Source organism: Sminthopsis crassicaudata, chromosome 4, assembly GCF_048593235.1.
Source record: "Sminthopsis crassicaudata isolate SCR6 chromosome 4, ASM4859323v1, whole genome shotgun sequence".
Taxonomy (NCBI): domain Eukaryota; kingdom Metazoa; phylum Chordata; class Mammalia; order Dasyuromorphia; family Dasyuridae; genus Sminthopsis; species Sminthopsis crassicaudata.
The window spans coordinates 316,679,368-316,692,954 of NC_133620.1; the positions used below are offsets into that span (position 1 = coordinate 316,679,368).

The window sequence follows — 13,587 nt, forward strand, 5'->3', positions numbered from 1 at the left end:
TCCAAGATTTGCGAAGCCCTTACCCAAATGAATTTTACTTCACCCTGCACCCAGCCCCTCAGCCACAAGTGGAGTCTTGCAGGCCCCAACTGTTCCTTGGCAGGTGATATCGTACGGTCTTAGACCTACCATCGCCACGCGAATTACGCCCTTCCGCCCTAGTTTCTTAAGGAGCTGGAAAGAGGAAGGGGAAAGGAGAATTGGAGTGACGCCAAATTGCAGAGATGCACCCCATGGAACAAACCCACTAAGACGGCCCGTGCTGTTATAAAGCTTTATAGACCAGGGATAGCAGTCGCATCAGCATACAGTCGGTTCCCTGACCAAGTGCTAGCACCGGAGCTGGGGAATCGTGAGGTTGGGGCGGGGGAAGGGAAGACAGTGAGAGGCTAGACAGATAGTACGAGAGGGTCGAAAAAGTACCCAAAGCGAAACCTTGTTGATCCACTTTGCGCTAAGAGCAAACATCGAAAAACACCATCGACATCTCCATTTAATATTTACATTCAAGCAGGTAATAATTGGAAGCTTATAGTTTAGACATTTCTAGTAGCAGCAGTTTCTAGAGAGCTTGTTTAGCTTTTTAACAAACTTTTTTTTTGCACATAGAAACAACACATCCATGTGTACAGTATCAAAAAATATATACCAAGGTTATTGGTATTGCGGTTCATGGGGGAAGAGGGGAGAGAAAGAGGAAGGTATGGAAAATAAATCAACTGAAATACTGAATGAGGGAAGAGAGAGGTAAACAGAAAATAATTTGATATAGAATATAAGTGATCTAGAGGAAACTCCATAAATCTAGGTTTTTATATTTCAATATATAAATACCTACAAATAAATATATATATATTTATATATATATATATATATCAGCCCGATGGGGGTGGTCGGGATTTTTGAGTTCAAACAATACATTTCAATAATAACACCACGTACAAAGGGGAGTAAAGTCAGCACTTGACAAGTTAGCACGGTTAAAATATAATACTATAACTCTGAGACCGCCTCACGGCTGTCATGTCAGTATCCGAGGTCCGGGTGGAAGCGGCTGGGAGCAGCTCCCGGTTCGGGGATGGAGGTTGGGGAGGAAGCAGAGGAATAGCCCCTATAGGCACCTAGTGGAAGGAAGCTCGGGCTTCTCTCCACTCCCCCAAACCCTTCCCCCCTGCAGTGCGGTGCTGTACGGTGCGGGAGAGGGATGAGAAGGGCGGGGGGAGGGGATATAAGTGCTTCCTGTCCCGATCGTGGAGATGAACTTTGAAGGACAGGATCACTAGGGTATTTGGGGGTTCGCTGTCTGTAAGTGCACACCCTCAATCTCCAGTGGTCAGAAAGATAGGGATTTAGGCTCCCAGTCCACGCAAGCCAAGCTCCTCAGCAGAGGCAGAGCGCCTCTTCCCGACTACACCCCAGAGCTACACAGTCACGTACTCTTTGAAAGTGACAGTGAGGCAGTTTGCTGTTACGTCGGTGATAATTATATTTCCAAAAAAAGGTTTGAATTCGGTCAGAGGCTCCTCCGGCTCGTCCCGCGCCTCAGCCGGCGGCTTTTCGGCCGGCGCCGCCGCCGCCACTGTCGCCTGCGCCTCAGGTTTCACCTGCAGAGGGCTGGGAGACTCCCCAGTCCCGCAGCGCGACTTGACACAGCGTAAGTCTATAGGTTCGTCCAGGTCCGAGTCCAGAAGGATGACCTCGGGCGGGGGAAGGGCGGCGGCGGCCGAAGCTGCGGAGGGCAGGTCGATTGGTCGCTCAGCTACAGGGCTGGCGCCTAGGCAGGTGGGAGTGCTGATGCTGCGGGCCGTGAGACGTTTCTTGCAGGGCTCCCGATCACCGTGAGAATCCGAGAGGCAGCGTTTACGGGAGTTAGCGAGATTTAAGCCCACCGAGTGGTGGTGATGGTGATGGTGGTGATGGTGATGATGAGAAGAAGGTGGGTGCGAACTCCGATTGGAGTCCCAGGCTAATAAGTCGGGCTTGGTGGTGAGTTGTAGGGGTTGGTCTAGGAATGTCTCCTTCGTTGGGGAGGACTTGCGGGAGGCAGAGTCTTGGATCTGGGTCTCCTCATCGTCCCCATTTTGGGAGTCCTCGTCCCGCCTTTTAGCGGGCAGATCAGGATTTTTCTCACTGGCCCCCGTCATCTTTTTCAAAGTCCTGTCTCCACTACTATGCCGCTCCTCCCCAGCCTTCTTCTTGGTGTGTCCGGGAGAGCGGCTCTCAGTCTCAACTCCATCCCCTGACTTGATTTTCACTGCCTGCATGCCATTTTCCATGTATTTGCTCATGACAATAACTATGCGTCCATTTTTATTCTTATTTTTGACTATTTTCATCTTGCCCCCGATCCCATTGCCCGCTGGCATTCCTGCCTCCTTGGGCGGGGAAGTAACGCCATTGGACTGGCTCTTCTCCGAGACTTTGACACCAGCTCCGCCCCCACTGGCTAAGGGTTTCACAGTACCCAGATAACCCTTCGACATCTGGCTGTGTGCCCACTTGTCAGGTGGATGGCTCTTGGTCGCCAAATCCGGGCAGGTGGGATTGGGAGTCTCCTTGTGGCTAGGCTGGTATTGAAGGTCGTACATCTTGGGATCTGGCTGGTAGGGGTGATGTTTCTTACTGTTGAGTTGATAGTAGTATTTGCCGCTCTTGCCATGGGGCGGGGGCTTGCCCCCTTGCTCCTTGCTATGTGGCTGGTATTGATGGTGTTTTTTGCTGTTGAGTTCATATTGGTGACTTTGGCTCTTCCCTTGGGAGCCCAGCTCCAGCTTGGAGCGGTTGTCTGCTGAGGAATCTTGAAGGCCCGTCAGCACATTGGAGCGGCGGGCAAACGTGGGCACCTGCGAGACCAAGTGTAAAGAATGTAAATGTAAATGTAAAAAAGGATAAGGACTTGGCAAAGAGTATGGGGGGGTGACATTGGCATGCAGGAAGCACAAAGAGACTTTTTCCTTTTACTAAGGATGGAGGGTAAAGTAGGACTCTAGGAAAATTAAATACACCCTAAATTGTGAGGCTTTGTTATACCCATGACCCTCTGTGCAAAGGAAAGGGAAATAGTACAGAGGCATTTTAAAGCTCCAAGTGATTAGTCACCTCCATCCTCTTCCCCAAAACTCTAGAGCTCTGGCATTGTTCCACTTAAATCTGATCTCTCCCCCTAGGGATGATCAAGGCTCCCAAAAAAGTAAGGGGAGGAAACAAGGAGACCTGTCTAGGTACCCTAAGACCTCAAGGATATCATGACTTATTGAACTGGGGCAGGGGTAAGGGCATGCTGAAAATACCAGAAGAAAACTCTGGTTACCATGGATGTTTTTTAGAGGCCAGGAAAGGGGAGGTGCAAATCACTTAAATGATGCCACTAGATATAGAGACTGTTACTGCTACCCTCCCTCCAGTCCTTTCTCTATTCCTTAGTGTCCCAGATGCCCTGTTATATTTACTTGAACAACCAGCGGTTTGGGCTTTGGCCCTCTCTTCCGATATCCCATCAACTGCTCCTGGCGCTCTCTGGGGAGGAAACAAAGAACAGTGCTATTAGCAAGAGAGTCTCCTCATTCCCCTTTGGCAATGCCAAGCCATGGAGCCAATATTTCTTATAGAAAAAGAAAGCTTAAATGAACCATAGAGGGGAGATGATTAAGAACCACTGGGCAAAAATTTGCAAAGGAGGCGTCCTAAGCCCTGCTCTCTTAAATCCCTTTTTAAAAATGGGCTTAAATACTACTTTTGCATAGGATGTTTGAGTATGCATATCCTTCCTAATACACCCTGAAGTAAACATCATAATCCCAATACAAACCAGTGCCCAGTTTTCTTTAAATGAGCCCTCTTTAGCAAGAGCCTTCATTTGAGAAAAAAAAAAGGGGGGGGAAATAATGTGGAAGAGGAGTAACTCTGGCAGTGACCTACCATTTCAAACATCCTTAGCTTAAGCCCAGGACATTACTGGACAAAACAGATGGGGGGGGGGAGTGAGGATGGAGAGAGGAAAACAGAGAATCCAATCAAGTCTAAATGAGGTATATGTCGAATTCATCACTCTCTATCAGTAGTTCCTGATGCTAAATGACCTCATTAGGATTCAGATAGAGTGCTGCTCCCAGAAGTAAAGACTTTCCAAAAGGCCAGGCACTAAACAGGGGGAGGAGCTGGGCCCTTGTTTACACAAGGCAAATGAGCCAATTAGAGTCTGGTGGTGGAGGAAAGATAGAAGCCTGACCAGGTGAGTAGTCAGTTCTGTAAACTGTGCCCCCAACACATCCTCTAAGCAGATGGGAAGAAGCTAGGGTGCTGGAAAAGGAAAATTTCACTAACGATTGTCTCAAGGGCAGCCTCAATTTCTAATGACAATAAAATCAGCAGATTGTGCCACATCTTCAGGCTGAAGAGAGTGACAGTTTGAAGAATGCTCTAGCTATCTTTCTTCCAGGATAAAGTTTTCAATGTTCTCAAGAATTAAAGGCCTTGTCTCTGTCTGTAGAAGAGGACAGGTCTCCAGAGACCATACCCTTTCCCCCATGAGACTGTCTGGGTACTAGGTCTATGAGACAAATGTAAGAGCTGAGCAGGTTGGGGGCAGGAGCATTGCTTCGAAGTTGCATGGCATTGCAACATCCTGAGTTTAACTCTTCGGGGACCCATTATGCAACATGGCATCAGCCACTGACATGGTTACAGAGTTGTGAACTCCCCTGGGTGAGGGAACAGACAGGGTACTGCACTAGGCGCCCCCCTGCGCTTTGATAAGCAACTTCCACATTGAATCCCTTCTAGAGGGCTACCAGAGTTTAGTTTTAGCGCCAAACACACAACAGGAAGTAATGCAAAAATATAAGGGCGAGGGAGGGAGTAGAACCTTGTACAGTCGAGTTCGAAAGCCCAGTCCCTGTTTCTCCTTTTTCCTCTCTGTCCCCTCCAATTCTCCCCAAAATAGATCACTAAAGCCACCAGCAGAGAATCCAGCTGCAGCAGCTGCAGCTTGACAGGCATCTGCTCGGGTGCAAGGTCCTGAGGAAGAGCCTCTTTCAGCCTGAAATTCAGACCGCATTCCCTACCTTCCCTTCCCTTCCACCTCCAAGACAACACAGTTCCGCCACAATTTTCACTTTCCCTAGAACCAAACCTACTTTCAGCTCTCAACAGCCCCCTTCCCTTTCTCTGCCACCCCCTCATAAGAGAGTCATAGTGGGCGTGTATGTGTGAGGGAAAGTTAGGTGGGTGTGCGGTGGAGCTAACAGTAAAGCCTAAATGTGCCCCAAACTGTAGCAAGGGGAAGGGTTTGAGGACCTGTCCACTTTACGCCGGCCTCCAACAGGTTAACTTTAGTTCCATGACGTCCTTGAGGTTGCACAATGCCAGCTCCCGAGGAGCTGCTCCGCAGGTTAAGGGTGCCAAGAGCCTAGTGACTGTAAGAAAGCGAATACCTAGGCTTCGGGGGTGGAGCTGGAGGGTGGGGTTGTGAGGGGGCAGTGGGGGACCAGGCGTGGCTAAAAATCCTGGTAGTTGCAAAGCCTACAGCAAGGTTCTTTCCCTCCCCCCTTCCAACTAAACCCCGAAATATCAAACTCATGTTGCACCCCTCTCCCTAATGATGCAAGAGTTAAAGACATTTGTAAAGGAGCAGAAAAACTTGAGGGCGTCCCCAAGAGAGGAGGGGGAGATACTGTTCGAGCGCACCCCCACCTATTCCTAAAGCAGTTTCTCCCGCTTTCCCTTTTCCATATACGGTTACTGCAAGCAGCCGCAGCGGCTTCGGGGATTCTCACCTGTTCTGGAAAGCGATCAGCAGTCTGGGATCCAGGATATTCTCCTCGGGTTCCCACGTGTTATATCTTGCAAAGGGAAAGGGGGGGAGGGAGACACATCAGAAGAAATAATCCACCTCTGTGGCTGCCAGGAAGGGGAACGACAAATAAGGCCTGCTTATCTTAATGAAGCGAAAGCTGTTGGTGTGTGTGTGTGTGTGTGTGTGTGTGTGTGTGTGTGTGTGTGTGTGTATGTGTGTGTGTGTGTGTGTGTGTAGGGGAGGTTTTGTAGGCACAAGAGTCAATGGCATTCTCCACTTCTCTCCCCCCACTCCCCGTACCTCCCTTCTAACCATGAGTCCTCTGCAAACCAAACTCTAAATGCACAAGCCCGGAGCTGGGCGAAGGGGGTGCTGGAGGACGGTGTCGAGAAAAATAAAACAGTTTATTTTGCAGAGTGATTAGCCAGGAATTTTAAGTATGTTATACTGCGACATATTCTAAAAACCACTTTGCTCTTATGAACACTGTGTGTTCAGCAGAAATATAAAGTCGCCGTTCTTACCCCCCCCCCGCTTTCTCTCTGGGAGCCCCCAAAGGGTTTCGATCTCCCCTTACTTGAATCTTGATTCTACATTAGTCAACCGTCCCTCCAGATGGAAGAGAGCTCCGCTGTCATGGCCATTCAAATCCCAAATATTCGGCAACACAAAATATATGAGTGAGTGAGTGAGTGAGTGAGTGAGTGTGTGTGTGTGTGTGTGTGTGTGTGTGTGTGTGTGTGTGTGTATGCCTGTGTGTACGTCTGTCTCTATCCGGTGTCATCGCATTTCAAAAAGAAAAAAAATCCGAACCAAAAGAGCCACAATGACAGTTCCCAACATTTTCTGCCTTTTTTTCTCCCCTCCCTCCACCATCAGGAGGGAGGAGACACAATTGCATTTTCGTCGCTTTTTAATTTTTTTTTTTTTTTTTTTTTTTTTTTTTTTTTTTGGTTTTGCAATATGGAGCCGTTCGGTGGAGGGAAAGGGGAAAGAAGCCATTTTCTGCTGCACATCAGTCAGTGCCTGCTCGCTCCCTCCCTTCCTCCCTCCCTCCTCCGGCCTCCCCGGCTCGGCTCCACGTTTCTCCAGCCTTCTCCTAGCTCTTTTTAGTGCATAAATTAGTGATGGCATTTCCCGGAGAGCACAACACAGGGATCCAGGCTAGGGACTCTGCAGCTCTAGCTTTGCTAGTGCCTGCCACCGACCTCCCCACCCCCTCCCCCTTTTGCCCCCTACTCCGCCTCCCATTTATTTCCCCCCTCCCATCTCTGGTCCAGCAGTCCAAGACACCCGCTCTCTCCCCACCCCCGCTTCCCTCTTCCCAGGTCCACTACTTACTTGGGGGACCAGCCTCTCCATTTCACAAGATACTCCACTCTGCCCTGCGGGGGTGGAAGAGACAAGACTCAGCCCTAAGCAAGCGGTTTGCACTGGATCTCTAGCTCTACCTCCGCGGCTTCCCGGATCCTTTAGCTTCCCCAACCCCCAACCCCCTTCTCTTCTTTTCTCACCCTGTCTCCCAGTCTCCTGTTTCCCCTTCTCCTTCACGGTTGCCTTTCCCCTCCTTTTCAGCGGCTGCCTTACCTTTCGGATTCGCTTCTTCTCGATGCTTTCCACCGCGAAGACGTGCTCCCCAACAGCTGGCAGCTCCATGTTGGGGCCAGAGTGAGCCCAAGGCTCGAAGAGGTTGGCGAGGTTGCAGACACTGCTGGTTCTCCCGGGCGTCCTGCTGCACCACTGGCTGAGTGGCCGCCACTGCCACCGTTGCTTCTGCTCTTGCTCTGCTCCGCCAGGCTGACTCGTTCCCTGGACCTCTCACGGCTCCTGTCTCTTGCTCTCACAGACAACTGAGCCCCAGTCGATCCTGCACAAGCAACTCATGCAAATCCCGGACGTCAGTGGGGCGGGGCCTCCACAGGCCTAGTTTGTCGTCAAGGGGAGGGAAACAGAAGGGGATTGGTGCAATCCGGCCTGCCAAGGCACTGGAACTGGGCGGGAGGAGGAGGAGGAGGGAAGAATGGGAGGGGGGAGGGGAAGAGGGATTGAGGAGTGAGCGAGCCAGCTACGGAGGGAGAGAGAGAAGGGGAGAGACAGAGAGAGGCATAGATGGAGGTTTGGGAAGAGGGATAGGGACTAGGAAAAAGAGGTGAATCAAACAGACTATGCAAGGATAACAGCATAGGAAACTGGGTCTTGGGGAATCGGGGGAAGAGGGATGGATCTTGCTTCTCCGCGGCCAGTGGGTTCTGTTCGGGTCCCCTTTCTCGCTGTGCACAGCTTGGGGTCCTCTGCCAGGGGCCACGGAATCAATCTATAGCATTTAAAAATTGCACCAAATTGCATCATGTGCAGCTAGAATAGCATAGGAAAAATTGCCTGCAGGGGGCGGAATCGATGCTAGGGTAGTCTGTGCGACCCCTTCCATCCCCTGTCCAAGTGGCCGTTTCCGTGTCGCGCCCTCGAAGGCTTTTAGGGATGAGAGGAAGAAAGAGGTGGAAAAGGTGAAAGGTCAAGGAGAGAAAGAGGCAGGAAGAATGTCCTGCAAAAAGGTGGAGAAGTGGAAGAAATAACTGAAAAAGTAATAAGGCCAGAAGAAACGGAGAAGAAAACGCTCAAAAAGGGAGATTACCAGAACCTGACTCCTAATTTATTGATGGCGTTCCTCCTGGCACGGGGAAAAGCTTGAAAGTACAGACCCCAGCAGCCTCCGCGGCGAACCAGCGGGAAGAGAAGACAAGAAGGGGCCGGGAGAGAGGGCGAGGAAAGAAACCTAGGAAAACTGAGGGGGAGTGTCGACTTATGGGAGGAATTGGCGCGACGCCGATGGACACTGGGAAGGGACAAGGAACGAGGAAACGGGAAGGGTTGGTTAAGGCAGGAGGGGAAGTCCAGGATGAGACCCAAGGAGAGGGAGAAGAGAAGACAGCAGAGCTGGGAGCATATCCGCAGGAAGTGAAAGGGACCCCAAAGCTGGAGAAAAGACAAGCGTAGGAAACAGCAGAGGAAAGGAGATACAGACTAGCCCGCTAACTTCTTAGCTAGCCTTCTATTGGACTCTGGAGCCCTTTCCAGTAGTTACCTTCTGTGGCTTTTAGCCACAAGGACGTGTGAAGTTTAGCACCTACGGTGGAGAGGCTGTGCTTTCTCCGGTTAGAGGCGCTGCTGTTCCTCGTAGACTTCCCCGAAATCCCTAATAGTCCAAAGAAGGGGGTGGTGAGGTTGGATTCAATAGGAGCCACGGTGCAGGAGAGAGGATAGGAGGCTGAGATCTTTGGACCTCCTGAGGATCCTGGAGATAAAGCCAGGCAATACTTAGTACGAAATGGCCTAGAGAGATAAATAAAGGAAGGGAAAGAAGATTGAAACTGTCCGGCTTTCCACCCTTCCCCCCAAGTCTCCGAAAGACACCGAGGAGGAGAACAGCATTGGAACCTCGGAAAACCAGAAAGGCGATTTAAGAGAGAGGTTACAGTAGTGAACCCTCCAAACTGCCAGAAGTTAGCACTACTAAATTGATTCACGAGAAGACTGAAGAATGTTAACAGTGTAATAACGGAGTGCCGCATTTACTACTTCTAGTACTATTACTACTGTTACCGCCACTGACTGGTACTACCTACCTATTGCTATGGCTGGTAAAACTGCGCAGAAGCAGCAGAAGAGGAATTGAAGCGGCTTCTGCCTCAACACTCTTCCAACAAATACAAAGTGCAAATATAGTTTTTTCTGTTGATATCTTGCCGAATCCAAAGAAGCAACCCATGTTCTGATCTCCCAGGGCAACAGGAAACCTAGGCTCAAGGAGTCCCGTTAATGAATGGATGGGGGAAAGAAGCCCAGGATCCGGACCTCCAGTCCCTGGTACTCTCCATTCAAAGGTTAAATAGAGGGAAAGGAAGAAATTGCATAACATCTTGACATCTACATCTTTTAGGGAAGTTGTTGTTTTTAATTACCCCTCTACCTGGAAGAGGATTTCTTTCTTTTTCTTTTTTCCTTTTTTTTTATGCTGTCTGATGATACCTTTCCATTTTTATCTCTAGTTCTATCTAGTGGCTTCTTTAAAAAGTGGGGCACAAGTAGAAGGGAGGACTGGGTAGGAAAGGTATACTGCATACCCATCTCCAAACAGATTAGGTCTAATATAGAGGCAATCCTCTGGGGAAATATATATATATATACATAACAGAGCTGTCTACAGGTTTTATCCAACCGTATACTCAATTGTACTCCTCAACTGGAAAAGGGTGGGGGCTTCCCAAGCCTCTTCTCTCCTCCTCATTCTAAAATCCCCAGGAAAGGGGGACTCTGTCCTCTGCTTCAAAAATTCTGGTTCACCTGGCATCCGAGGGGAGAAAGCCTAGCTTCAATTCCATCCCTCCTAGCCGCCAGGGGCGTTGGTCCGTTATAGGACTCCGATTTCTCTTCCTTCGAGTCGGGGCCCTTTGCTTAAAGCTCCCTTAGCCGAGGAGTTGGGAAGGAGGAGGAGACAGATAGTATTCGAGGCCCTGGTGGTCCACGTGGCACCGAATTTTAAGTTTGGCTCCCAGCTTTGTCCGACGGTCTGAAACCACCCAGATTTGGGAAAGGAGAGGGGTGAGAGGGATAAGAGTGAACCGAGACAAGAAAGGGACCCAGACTGGCGTGCTTTCTCTTCCGGAGTCAGCTTTAGGGCTAGGATGGCAAAATAAGGAGCAAACAAATCTTCGGGGACTGTCCCAATCCTTCTTCTGGCCCCTCACAGCATCCCTGAGGGCTCTAGTTCAGAGCATTTGGAGAGAGATTTGTAAAATGCTAGAAAGAGACAAGTGTCCAACATCCCCAGCAACTCGCTTCCCTTGATCTGTTATTTATTTATTTGCGTACAAAACAAGGGGGTGGGAGAGAAAAAGTGAAAAAGCTCTCAAACTTCCCACTACCCTTTCCCCTGCCCATCAGAAGTTAAAGGAAAGCAGCACCTGAGTCAGGGGACAGGGGCCAAAAGAAAGTCTAAAGGAAATCAAATTAATCCGAAAAGTGAACGGGGAAGGAGTACTATCCCAAAGTCTTGTCACCTGTTTTAGAGTCTCTTTTCTTCCTTATAGGGAAAAATCGCGAATATTCCCTATCTTCAGCCTAGATCACCATAAATTAGAGTTCTTAGTCCACATTTCATAAAAAATGATCTCACCTAAAGAAAGAACCTACACGGCAACAAATGCCTGAAGGGTCCACCCCTTGGAGTGTTAAAAAGAGAGGAGAGTACAAGAGCCAGCCTTTCTCTGGCAGAAATCTACTCTTCCACTATATCGCTGCACACTGCAGAGCCCGGAAAAGATTTGAAGGCTGCTTTTTTTTTTTTTTTTTTTTTTTTTTTTTCCCCCTCCCTCTGCGCTAGAATTGCCCTCTTGTCTTTCATCTGCTTGGAGCTTAGAACAATCCTCTCCGAAAACATCCCTTTTGCTCCTCTCCTGAATGGAGTTCGCCCTTCCCCAACCACTGCCTGTAAAAGAAAGACCTCCAAAGGAGATATGTTACCCGTCTCGGGCCGTTCCCCAAGTTCCGGTGGCCACAACCCAACCCTGTGAAAGATTGGGGTCCCCTTAGTTAGTGACAGCCTGACAACTGAGGAAGGGAAATGCGTTACCTCTTCCCCACCCCCATCTCCAATTTCTCCCAACCCAATTAAGCACACTCGAACTTAAACCCCGGAAAATATTTACTCCCCCAAAAGCCCCTAATCCATTATTCCTCTTCTCTAAAGGGAAATTCCTTCCTGAAGTTGGAGACAGAGAAGTTCTCTCCACCCCATCTCAAGGTTTTCCCACTCAAGAGCCGCTACGCATTCTTTCACTGGATGAATATCTCTACAGGATTGTGACTCTTTCAAAAATAGTTGGGACCAGTTAAGTAGTCCCTTTATTAAGTAGTCGTGTTCTTTCATGGCTTCATTCTCCAAGGGAATTGAAGGTGAAATTTCTGAAAGGTGAAGTTGAAGGGGAATTTACAAAGAATGACAAATTTTTCTCGGAATTTACTAGACCGTTCATTTCTAGACCAACTGTCAATCTGGAAACTCTCCTCTAATTTTATTTCGAGTCTTATAAACGCTGTATTTTTAGCAGTGACTGAGGGGAATCTTTAGGGGAAACGTGCTGGATTCTCCAGGGAAAAGTTACAAAGGAGGAATGCAATAGTCTTCTTTTCCACCCCTTCACTTTTGATTTCCAGATTCCAGCAACTTTCAAGAATTCTTTAACTCTCACCCTACTTCAATGGGGGGGGGGTGCGATAGAGAGAGAGAATTAGCTCTTTAGAATCACCCCCACTCCCATTTTCCACCTTCCGTGGAAATGCTTAGCTCCTGATGACCCGGATCTCACAGCTTCGCGGCGAATCGGTTTACTGGTTACTTCCAGTCTTTCTGTCGCGGACTGGAGAACCCGTACGGGTGCCCCGGCAGCAGACCGAGGCAGGGGAGCGTGAGGGAAGAGCTCAGGGAAGTAGGCAATACCTGGAAAATTAGAGTTTGGGAAGACCCTAGCCTAGAATTAGTCAAACTAGAGATCCAGTCCCAGCCCCAACCACGCAATTACGAGTCTTTTTCCACTCGCTGGAACTCTGGGATAGCCATCGTATTCATCATCGCTTCCCCCGCCCTTATACACTCGCACACACTCTTGAATGCAGAGGATCTTGGGGCACAAAGAGGGGAGATGAATTACACATCAAAAAAACATAAAAAATGTTGCCCCCACTTTTCAAAAGCCAAGACAACCAATCTCTGACCCCAACAGTAAGAAATCGGAGAAAGTGCAGGTCTCATCATGGGACTCCCGACCAACCCAGTAGACATTTATCTCCCCTTTAGATCCACTTTTTAAATAATAAATGTTGAGTCATCATCCTTGGGTTGCCCTCCGCTGGGTGTGTGTGTTTTATTTTATGTATTTGTTTTATTTATGTATTTATTTAAATCTGGCTCCAGAGTATTTCTCCTTCCGTGGGCATTCATGATTCACACCCTCCGCTGACTCTCAGGGCCCTCTCTCTGAGGCGGGCTTCTCCCAGCAATACCCTGAAATCCATCAGTGCCCACCACACAAACGGCAGGTCCCCCCCCCTTCCCATCCACCTCTCCTTCCGAGAGCTGCAGCGCAGAAGCTGCACATGAAATGATAGCCTAGCCCCTCACCCCGAAGATGCTTAAGTTGTCTTCAATCCCAAACGGAGCCACACCCTGTACTCCCCTCCCCACACACATCGTGCCCTTCCATCGCCCTCAAAGCCCCCTTCCCCGGTATCTGGCGCAAGCCAGGCCCCGAGGGAGTGCAAAGGGTTAAGCGCGTGTGCTGGGAAGAGTATTTAGCTATGCAAATCGGTCAGCTCCTGAGACGTGTGTATATATACATGTGTGTGAGTGTGTGTGTGTGTGTGTGTGTGTGTGTCTGTGTGTGTGAGTGTGTAAGCGCGCGCGCGCCCCCGGTGGCGGCGTGTGCAGCGGCTGCTAAGCCAAGCCAAGACTAGTTGCCCTGGGCCCAGCAGCCCTTTTTCTTGTTCCCACCTCCTTCCTTCCTCGGGCTCAAGCTTCCTTAGAGCGAGCGGAGCTAGGCTTGGCAGATCGGAAGGGGCAAGGAGGCCGCCTCCGGTGTAGCTCGTGCCGAGAGAGGGTGGGGAATGGAGGAGAGGGGGAATGGGGAGCCTCTGGGAGGCGGGGGTTAGTTTTTCCGGAGCAGCTGCAGCAGCAGCCTGGCTGCCCTATCGTTACTCTAACAAACGATCGATGCTCAGTTCAGGGGCACGAAGTCTTG

At 49.6% G+C, this 13,587-nt stretch overlaps 1 protein-coding gene across 2 annotated transcripts; it reads right to left on the bottom strand.

Moving 5' to 3' along the window:
• Nucleotides 1-475: 475 nt before the first annotated feature.
• CBX4 (chromobox 4) lies at nt 476-7,669 on the bottom strand. 2 transcript variants are annotated; one of them, XM_074260326.1, is made up of 5 exons: nt 7,382-7,669; nt 7,136-7,179; nt 5,775-5,840; nt 3,450-3,516; nt 476-2,843 (listed from the first exon to the last, which is right to left on the bottom strand). In XM_074260326.1, the coding sequence occupies exons 1-5, from the start codon at nt 7,448-7,450 to the stop codon at nt 1,422-1,424; spliced, it is 1,668 nt and encodes a 555-aa protein (XP_074116427.1). In that variant the 5' UTR covers nt 7,451-7,669; the 3' UTR covers nt 476-1,421. The 2 variants fall into 2 exon arrangements, with proteins under 2 accessions (XP_074116427.1, XP_074116428.1); XM_074260327.1 differs by having other exon boundaries at nt 5,775-5,898; nt 7,382-7,400.
• Nucleotides 7,670-13,587: the final 5,918 nt, after the last annotated feature.